At 41.7% G+C, this 11047-nt stretch overlaps 1 protein-coding gene across 1 annotated transcript; it reads right to left on the reverse strand.

Moving 5' to 3' along the window:
- Positions 1-247: 247 nt before the first annotated feature.
- LOC139830705 (uncharacterized) lies at positions 248-8809 on the reverse strand. Its single transcript, XM_071819418.1, has 13 exons — positions 8361-8809; positions 6417-6649; positions 6195-6268; positions 5903-5959; positions 5426-5766; positions 4811-4879; positions 4630-4718; positions 2296-4473; positions 1540-1617; positions 1321-1432; positions 1167-1217; positions 950-1021; positions 248-873 (listed from the first exon to the last, which is right to left on the reverse strand). The coding sequence occupies exons 1-12, from the start codon at positions 8691-8693 to the stop codon at positions 971-973; spliced, it is 3666 nt and encodes a 1221-aa protein (XP_071675519.1). The 5' UTR covers positions 8694-8809; the 3' UTR covers positions 248-873; positions 950-970.
- Positions 8810-11047: the final 2238 nt, after the last annotated feature.

Genomic DNA, 11047 nt, shown 5'->3' on the forward strand with positions numbered 1-11047 from the left:
AGATGCTCTTACCAAAGTTTTGTACCACTCCATAGAATTTTGCAACCCGCTGGAACTATGAACTGGCCAAACCGAGTCAAATGTTGCCAAGCGCACCAAATATTTTGTGGCAGCAAACCGAACACGTCCTGGCAAGATTCATGCAGCGCCACATCATCAACTGCGTTTGCGCGAGACCATCAAATGGTTTACCAGCAATGAGCACGGTAATTTACAGCAGTATAAGAAGAACGGGGCGAAGACAAAATGTTTGCCATGCTCACTGCTCCTCATCCTCATTTAACAACAAATTCCAACAGCTGTGCTACATCAACCCGTAAGATTGGAGAGAGGACATGCCGTCATTACCTCACCTCCTCAAAACTACTCTAGACCGGTCTCCACATATATGTACAAAGTTAAAATAGAACTGAGTTGATCGCATTGATACAAAAGCCGATTTACATGGTGAAACGCCAGGAGGGTGAGAGATCTGGCTGGAAAAATAATCTACCAAGGGAACCATCCTGTCAACGGTTCCCTTCTACCTGCAAAATTGTTGTTGTAAAACCGCCTTGAATATTATCTCTGTTTCCGTAATTTCAGTTTCCCCTGTTCACGCTTCCACGGGCATATGCCTCGTGTGGAGGCGTTGGCCTTCTCTTTGTACGGTATAGCTCTCGACTGCCGCTGCTGTGATCACTATGAAATTCAGCAGAACAATCCACGAAACCATACCGTGAGCTTCCCCAGCTTTGTGTCACTGATAAAAGCCTTGAGCTGAATGTTCAAGCCCAGAGAAGTTCTTCTACAAAGGCAAGCATGATGCCGAGGTTCCCAACATCTTCAGAGTAGATGCTGGGCGACAGCCTCTCAGAAACAGTTGCAAATGCCCTGCATGCATGATCGCTCTCAGTTGTCAGATATTTTGATGCATTTTAGGGAAAAGATTATTTCAAAAACCACTCACATGATTCTGGGGAGCCGCCCATTATTCATTTGAGTAGGCATCTGCGAAGTCTAGAATTCTTCGCTTGATAGTCTGGGGAATTAACAGTTAAGAGAATCAGCATGCCATAAACTCAACTGAAGCACAACAGATGGAGGTTAACTCGGATGGTACTGAAATCAAATTGCATAATCAACTACCAAAACACATACTGATAGTAAAAGACCACATCACTCACCTGCAACTCTTCATGAAGCAATACGAACACCTTCTTCATCAATTTATGCCTCTGCAGGACATATGTCCACAATAGGCATTAACAACAAAGAATTGTCAAATCAAAAAAGTTTGAGTGAAAATATCAATATGGAAAAGGCAGTAAGAAAGCATACCGTGCCCGATTCATCATACATGTCTCTTATTCTTTCAACAATGTTATAGAACTGATCCTTATCTCTTTCTTTAGCAGCATCGAAATCCTCCTGAATCTTTAGGAATTCAGACCTGTGTAACAAGTGTGTAAGTTATAGTAGAAAATTACAGATGGCCTACGAAGAAAAATATGGAGTACAGAGGGGAACTTTAGAAGCAAAATTCAATGCAACACATACTGCGTTTTCTTTAGCTGACTGTTCAAGTAAGAATAGGCCTCATATTTCTCATTGTACTCCTGCACATAATCTTGGTATCTGAAAAAAAAGGATATAATGAATTAGGTGGCTGCATGAACAGATAAAACATAAGACAAAAACGATGATAGGTACCAACAGTATCTGTAGGTCTAGCAAAAAAAGTTTGAAGCTAGTGATCTGACTTGGGCTAGCCCCTTAGGGGCTCAACAGACTCATGCCCGGTTCAAAAAGCAATGAGCTGAACACTCATTTTAGGGAGTTACCTTAATGAGCTGCGCAGCCTTTCAGCTCATACCTTGATGAACCGAGCCCTGATAGCTCCTTGATGATCTTAAAATACAACCCATCCCATGACTAACCTACATGTGGTCTAACTCTCGAAGCAACGGTTGTGTCTTGAATCTATTAGTGAACATGACGTTGTTTTACTTCTGTAAGTTTAATTCCTTCCTTATAACATATTTTTATGCTAAGTGCAGTATTGTTACTACTATAGGATTTCAATACACAAAACTCTGCCAGAGATGAGATGACACGGAGAGAGAGGGCACAGAAAATCACATTCTAGTCTAAAATATATGTTACTAGCTGAAAACTGGAGGAAAAATAAGACTGGGTCAAATATTTTCACTAGTAGATCAGTGTGAATCTTGGTGCTGAGTGGGCAAATAAAAAAATACACAGGCATAAATACTTCAAAGGGCATAAAAGCAAATCGAGGATATTGTCGCTTACTGTGAGAAATCTTTTATTGGACCTTTCAGTTCTGGCTCCTCTTTATCATACTTTGAAAGAAATAAATTATCTTCATCAGAAGAACTGTCCCTTCTCTTCCTGCCTATCTCAGGCTCAATTAAAGGGTTATTCCTACTTCTTTGCCCGTTTTCTGCAGGGGAAACTGATTTCCGTGTTCTAGGCTCTATTCCATTCTTGGTACCATTCTGAGGAAGCTTGGTAGTAGGTTTCTTCTTCTTTGGATCTATATGATCGAGCACTCCACCCTGTGAAATTTCTGCTTCCCTTTTGCCTGTTTTTTCTAACAACTTATCTGGATAAAGTATGTTCTCTGAATCCAGATTATCAGTCCTTGGCAATTGCCGACCCTGTGAAACATTTACTCTTTGTTGAGACCTACTATTATCAAAGTCGTATCCTGGTGTCTTCCGTGGCATTCCTTCTTGGTTCATATTTCCGCCAGTACTAAATTCTTGTGGTGATGGTTTCTTCTGATCATGAAAAGCAGATACAGCAACCTTCCTGTTATTCATACTGGGTTGGGAATTATCAACATTAGTCATTTTGCCATCAAGCGACTTAGAAGAACTATTCCTCTCAAAATGCCTCGTTGTCCTCTCGATGTCATTTTCCAAAGAACCCTCACGAAGCTCACCCAACTCGAGTTCAGACTGCTCTCTCTGGAGCACCTTTTTTGCCTGAGGTGATTTGTCAACACTATTTCTTTGCAAAACTGATGGCTCACCATTAGTTTCAATGTATTCAGGAAGAGACATGACTACATCGTGGTTAACATTTCCTCTGACACCTTTGGCTATATTTATGGAATTTGCATCAATATTGGCATCCTTTGAACGCTTGTGCATTTTCCCATCAACAAAAGATCCTCCATGCCTACCCCTTTTTCTTGCAGCAGAATCATCAGAGTCGTTAAAATTGATATAGTGGTCATCAACATGTACATAACCTTTCCCTAGGTTACCGTCCATACTATTCGAAGGTTTCTGCATCTGATCTACTTTCTTCTTAGAACTTGCTTTACCAATCTTTTCTTGCGTTCCCTCGGAGTGCATTGTCTGGATGGAAACATTTGGGCTCTGATTTATCTTTTGCACATTTCCAGAAGCCGGAGGTCTTCCTTTCATAGAAGGAATAATATCTTGCAACTGCAGATCAGTATGTGTGTCCAATCCAACATTCCCTGTCTCTTTGCTCAACCTCTCATTGACATGTTTGTCAGGTGGTAAGTTTTGTCTGTGCTCTGATGAAGAACCTATAGCTCCCGAATAAGCAATATCAACCTTGGCCTTTTTGGCACTTTCTGGCTTTGTGGTTGCATTCTCATTATCAGAACCCCTTTTCAAGATGGCTTTGGCACCTTTCTCTGAGGTCCTTGTCGGTACATGGTTTGTTCCATCCTTTGAGGTTGATTTTCTTCTGCTACCCTCCTGCTTCGTGAACTGAATGGCTTCTTCAATAGGCAAGTTTTCACTATTAGCTGCTAAGGGGTCATCAAAAATATTATCCCTGTAAGATGTTTTGTTTGCAGGATACTTTCCATCAACTATACTAGGATCTGACCTAGCACTCCCCATGTTTTTGCTTCCTAGAACTTCTGATGGCATGTTTACTTTGCTTGCACCGATATTCTCAGTTGCTGCAGCTGTATATGCCGCCTCATCACTGTCGATATTAAAATTATTCAGATCAATGTGTGATGATGTACTAGTATAATCCAGATTTGTTCCAATGTCGATTTGCTCATCATCACCATCCATTGTTGGCAAATCTCTTGGCGAGGAAGACGACTTCAGTTCATCTGCTACTTTTCTCCCTGATGTATCTGCTTTGTTATCATCGCTTGTGATGTCCACAAAAGCATCAGATCCTTCCTTGCTGCTTGATGAAGCATCACTATCACTGTCGCTGCTGCTCCCACTGCCACTTGCAGCACTTCTGCTTTGACTCCCACTATCACTTCCACTGCCACTACTGTCACTGTCACTGTCACTATCACTTCCACTCTCACTAGAGGTACCTGCTTTGCCATCACTGTCATTGACCTTTTTGTCTCCTGCAGCAGAAACCGGGGAGCCCCCGATTTCAATCTTCTCAAATATATCAGGATCATCAATCTGTAAGCTTGGAGCAGCTTCTTCGATATTCTCATCAATAGTCCTGTTAGATTTATAAATTGGCTGTTGAGGTGCTTGGAGAAGTAGCAAACATCCAGAGAATAACTGAATACGAAACTATGGGGAGAATATCGCGAAGACAATGTCCCAGCTAAACAAGAAAACAAGGTATTGAACTTGTAGGAGAAAAGCATCATACCTTCCACTGCCAGAAGCATCATGTTTAGTGATTTCCAGCTCCAGTTCCGGTTTGAGCACATACCTCCCGGGTGCTTGGTAATTTGCAACCTGGACGAACATACATATGTTAAGTGTGCATCTTAATATATTCCTAATATTTCTTACTGAGAAAAGAGGTGGTGCATAATGTGTTAACTCACATTCTTAATGATACTCTCTATTTTCTTTGATGCATTTGGAACTGCCTCTGCAACAGCTTTCTCCAAGGCCTGCATAAGTTACAGAACAGGTCATACACAGAAACATTACGTAATTTCTTGTGGAGTAGCCTCAGTGAGTTAGGTAACTAAACAAATGACAAAATGAAGGCATGTACGATCATGAACTGGAGCATTGTAGTATAGGATCAAGTAAACTACGGGATATGGGTATCCCAATACATCATCATGTACAAAGCTAAAAAAACAAAGGTAAGGAACAGTCATCAGTAGGTCAGCCATGAACTGAAGTGACACTTGATGCAAGCATCATTGTGCTAAGGGTCGCAAAAAGGAAAAAAAAAAATCATACAGAAAACTCGGTCTTATAGAAACTACTGTCACCCTTATAAGTTTATATGCCCGAAAGTCTGAAACTTGGTCTTAAATTTTACAAGGGGTACGGAAATATCATGTATAGATTAGCATATAAGCATTCTGTGTCCAAATAATATTTCCCATACCAAGGAATTTACTAAATACTAGCTCATCTTAGAAGCTTCTTGATTCTTTTTTTGCATTTGCACATACTACAGAGAGAGGACGGGGACAGAATACCTTTAAGTTCATTCCTTTGGGGTTTTCTGACAGTATAGATATCAAGAGTACTCGCAAATCAGTTGCATTATCATCAATACTTGCAGAAACAGAACTTGCACGGCGATTCAGTCCTTGAGAAATCCTATTTGGTTTTGCTTTATCAACTTTACTACTTTCCTCTTTCTTCGAATCAAAAGGTACTATGACTTCATTATTTGCATCTGACCCAGCAGCAAATGAAGGAATGCTCGATCCACGTTGCTCAGGAGAAGGCGCAGGTGAAGTAGAGATACTTCCTTTCGTAATACTGTTGTTAGACAGCTTTACTTTGGAAATTGATTTGGTTGGGATAACAGCAGCTGGAGTACACCCATGAAAAAGGAAGAGTTAGTTTCGTGCTAATGTAGGCTTTTTTAGTGGTAGACTGGTAGGGCATGTAAATACATATAGAAAGAATAAAGTAATACGGAGGAAAAGATTAGACAGGATTAAAACCTTGGTTCTTCTTGAAATGTTCCTTCTTCTGGTTCCAGTTCATCCTCCGCATATTACCTGGAAGAGATAACAGCACTAAGTTATACAATCTTTTACAAACTTTAGACACTATAAAGTCTCTTAAGAACTTCAGGCAGGGACAAAAAAATGAAAACCAGCATTTACATAGCACATAATAAACTGAGCACATTCACACATGTGTACGATGGAAGCATGAATGCAAAATCCTGGTAGAAATAAAGAACTTGTAATTTAATTAAAAAACATATATCTTACAATTTAAAGTACAAACCTTCTACAGCTGCAGCAGTCATTGACTTCGCCTGAATCTTAACAGATGGATTCGTGGGGTCCAGCACAATGGATCTATAACAAACAATTATACAAGGATGCATAAGTAAAAAAAAATGAACAGATCTGCAATATCTACAACTGGGATTTAAGAAATCTATACATTAGGATGATGACTAATTGGTCATAAAGAGAATTATGAAGCAGGGAAAAGCAGACAAACTTTCGAGATTTCGAAGCACGCTGAGCCTCCTCTGAGCGCATTTTCACAACATTCTGTGCCGATTCATCCAAAACACGTGGCACATTCACCTTGCGCCAAATAGATCCATGTTCCGTAAGCAATCCATTTTCACCCTCTCCACTCTGACGTTCTTCATAAACATCACATAGCTCACCAGCGCCAGGTTCGAATGACCATGTGAAATTGATTTCTTTACCACCAACATCGATAATCTATTGCAAGAAAATAACTTTCGGAAGTCAATGCAACAAGTAAAATGTACAGCAGTAATTCTCATGTTGCACACATTTTGCGTGACATGGGAAATTTCCATTGGGTTGAACTAGTACAGTAACTAAACATAGAAATCATTGCAAAACAATCAATCCCACATATCTGAGACATTCCAACAGGAAACGCACTATGTAGGACTGTGCAACTGCAAATAACATTCAACAGGGAATTTCAGTTGGACTGAACTGCCAGACATAAGAGTTCAGTTTCACTAGACTGACATGACATCTAAGCTAGAAAGGTAAAATTCAAACAGTCTTGATGCTAATAATACCAGCTACTTCCTGATTTACTTTTCTTAAAACCAGCTCACCGCTGTGTTCAATTCATTATAAGGTTTCAAGACTTCAAAAGGTATTGCCCTTCCTAAAATGTGAAGGAGGAGGCATTTTGGATTTTGCGGGTTATATTTGAAATGAATGACTATCCATCATTAATGTGATTCTTTAGAGAAAACTATTGTATGGTTGATTTGTTTACATACCTTGTTAATAGTGTTTGGAAGTACAGCACTGAGTTACAGTACCAACCAAAATCTCACTAACAACAAGTCCCAAATGAGAAATGCGCTTGTTACGAATTAAATTTACAAAAATGGTGTTCAAGTAAATAATGCAAAAAGGCATTGTGAACTTGGAATCGAAGTCCTAGATGTAAGGTGTGATATGAATTAATTTTGGATCATCATTTGGGAAATCTTTAATCAGTCCTAAACAGCATAAGAAACCAATCACATCTTAAGCTTGCAGCAAAGAATATACAAACTCACGAACCAACTGAACGACGCGAAATAATAAAATTATAGGTACATAATTGTTTTGAAGAAAATTATATGCAGATGTTATGGGGGCATAGTGAAATTTCAGCAACTTTAAATCAGATACTATGCTGCTTAGACTATACAAAAGAATAATGAAAACACACAATGCAGTTCTCCTAGTGTACCTAAAGGCTAAAGAATATCAAATTAAGCAAGACCGAAACTGCATGTAAAAAACTTGAGAGGTGGTGCCCAAAGTCATCCCCAAACCTCCGATGAGAATGTTACAGATCATTTCATCTAATAAATTATATTCTGAGCATAGAAATGCCAGAGGAAACCACAAATTGGATTTTGAGCATTTCCAATAACAAGGAAACCACATAATGTCATGATCAACTACCAACCAACAAAACGGACAGCACTGGTAGTATAGTTTACTATGTCCTAAGAAATTAAACTACAACATGAACTGCCACTCAATAATAAGCAGGCAACATTTGAACAAATCTGAAGCATCGGGACCACGTTCTAAAAGGACCGAACAAGCAATTGATGAGACGTCATCTAAGAACCGGAGCAGAAAAAACCCTAAGGCTAGCACCCAACATTATGTGGGAAACTGGCAATTCTAAGTTTCTAGCATTACATGGAACTGGCAATTCGAAGTTTCAAACTATAACATAAGCATCCGGCAGTAAATTTGAGCAATCTGAATGCAAAGTAGACAATGAAACCATGAACCTACCCCAAACTCAGCAATGGAAGAGAACACACAAAGAGGACAAAATAATTGTAATGGCTAAAACATTGAAATCGGTTAGGTTAAAACTTTGGTCCGACTCAAACGGAACAGAAGTAAACGACGGGGGGTGAGAGAGAGAGCGCACCCCCTCCGCGGAGTTGAGGTTGGAGTTGTTGAACATGATGCGGGCGCCGCTACCGGCTTCCTCCGCTCGCCGGATCTCGTCGATGAGGTCGGGGGTCAGCTTTATGAGTGCCGCAAAGGCAGGCGGCCCGTTAGACTCTAGGGTGAAGGACTCCTCGCGCACCTCTGCCTGCGCCGCCGGCGACGAGGCGGCGGCGGCGCGACCGCGGGGAGGCGGGGCCGCGCCGCCCTTGGAGGAGGAGGCGCCCCGGCCGCGGCCATGGGGCGCCGGAGGGCGCTTCGTGCCGCTACCGCCGCCGCCGCGCCCGCCGCCACGGCCTCCGAGCTTGTACATCGCCCACGGCGAGCGGCGGCGCCGGCGGGAGGGTTTGTTGTATTGGGGCTCGCTGGCGGAGAGTAGCGAAGACGCCGAAGAGAAGGGCGCAGAAATCGTGTAAATTTTCTTCTTTTTGGTTCGGTTTTTTTTTATTTTGTATTTGCTGTTGTTTGGGTGGGCTCTCCTTTTTCGTTTCGTTTGCAGAATACAGACCCTCCTCGTTCATTAAGAAAGCTACTTTGCTGACATGATTGATATAACTATACTGACTGGGCTAATCGCACGGTCAAATCTACGCGAGGAAAACATTGTCATGTACACCCTCACATGAACGAGAGTTTACAGCACTCAGACGCCAAGGTGACACGTGTAAAAGAGAAGTGTAGCAAGTTTTAAAACGAAAATTAAAAAAAGTAACTAAGTAAAGTGCAGTGTAAAATTATATTATCAAAAAAACGTAGTCACATAATTCTTCTACAATATTGGAAACATTGTGCAAGTTATATTTCTGAATTCTCCAAACCTTCATAGCACGCAAATCCGTGGTCATGGATGATCCCACTATACAAGTTGAGTCACAAAAGATGTTTCGTATCCCATACACTATCACATAAATATGTGTTTTTATAGTTATATTTACAAATGGGTTGCGAGAGTTTAGTATGTAAAAATTGTATGCATATTCACATTTCTTCGTAACGAACCAATGTGTTTAATAATAAAAAATAGAGAATTAGAAATCGTAATTTGAAATGACAATTGTAAATTGAAAGCAAGCACGAGTCAGTGCAAGTGGAATGAATGGTATGGTTCTTTTTTAACAAGAGAGGGGTCTAGAAAGACATATTATATTAAAAACGATGGGTACATCTTACAAACAGGACCTTGAACTGAAAAGGAAATTAACAAATCGTCCTGGAAAATAGCATAAAGCACCTTGAAAGAAAAACATGAAAAGCAATCAGGTCCCTGGTCCTCTCCACCGGAGTTGAGCCTCCACCGCCGACCTCCTTGACTTTGTCGGGGACAAACCACTTGGCAGTGAGAAGGGGGGTTCCGGCGAGAAGCTCTGAAGAAGGCCTCCTCTCCGGAGGTTGTAAAGAGCGTGATCGAGGTGTCTCAAGTGGCCGCCCTTCCGGACGTAGATCGCGGAGGTAGTCAAGGCCACCGCGTGTTGAGCTTGTCGATGCAGTAGATGGTAGTCACACGTGGAAGCAGAAGAAATCTCGCTGCAACGCCTCCTCCCTCACCTCCTCGGTCGGCAAGAGGGAGCGTCAACGGCTAGCATCCCAACTCCTCGGTGTGGTAAAGAACGAAAAAGATGGTTTTTGTTTTCATGCTTAAGATGGTACAGTTTCTCCATTCTACTAGATGTCTTCATGTTTTAGTTGCATAGTTTTAGTTAATCTATGTACGTATTAGATGCTACAGAACCATCGTTAATGGTGCTTTTGTTGGCATGATATGGTATATGAGGTAGAGGTATTTTCTTAACCCACTTACATGCCCTTATATTTATACCCACCATTTATTGCACACTCATGTCCCAACCAGAATATCTAGTTTATGATCATGTATTTCTTTATTTGTATCATAGGTTCTTTACTCCACTTTAACAGAGAGTGGGTGGTGAAGGGTGATATGATTTATACTTATAAGCTAAATACATGGCGCACCTACAAACATGTTCTAGATGTGCACACACCCACACAAATTTGCAAAATGGGGTGGTATGGACCATAGATTTCTGTTTCGGATTAGTTTTTAGTTAAAATAGCTGAGAATATGACACATAGCAGATGCCACATAGATTTATTCCGGGATGTTTCATAAATGTACGGGATACATATGGAAGGTAGGAGGGGTCCAGAAGGGGATGGCCCGGAGGGGCACCATGTGCCTTGGCTGCATGGGCCCCACCATGGTCGGTGCATAAGGAGGGGAGGAGTCCATCCGAACTACGACTCCCCCTTCACCGGTTTGGGAGGGGAGTAGTCCGGATGGAATCCAACTCCCCCCAACAAGTAGTGTGTCGCCGCCCGCCTCCCAAGTGTCGCCGCCTGCCGCCACCTCCGCCACGCCACCCTCCCCTTTCCAATGCCACCAGGAGATCTTCATGGAGCTTCTCTTTCCCTTCTTCTTGTTGTTGTTGTTCTTCTTCTCTTCTTCTTATCGAAGTGCATTCGGAGTTCTACCGCCGCCTAGATCCCATCTAGTCTATGCTCGCGGAAGCGTTGCCGGATTTTCATCAACACATCCCCGCTTCGACAGTGTGCTTGATCGTTCTTCGACATGGTGTCGTTGATCTCGTACGTGTGGATGTCGTGGAGGTGTTTCACACACGACACTTGTTCATGGGAGTGGTTTGAGGT

The sequence above is a fragment of the Lolium perenne genome, chromosome 4 (assembly GCF_019359855.2).
Source record: "Lolium perenne isolate Kyuss_39 chromosome 4, Kyuss_2.0, whole genome shotgun sequence".
Classification (NCBI taxonomy): Eukaryota; Viridiplantae; Streptophyta; class Magnoliopsida; order Poales; family Poaceae; genus Lolium; species Lolium perenne.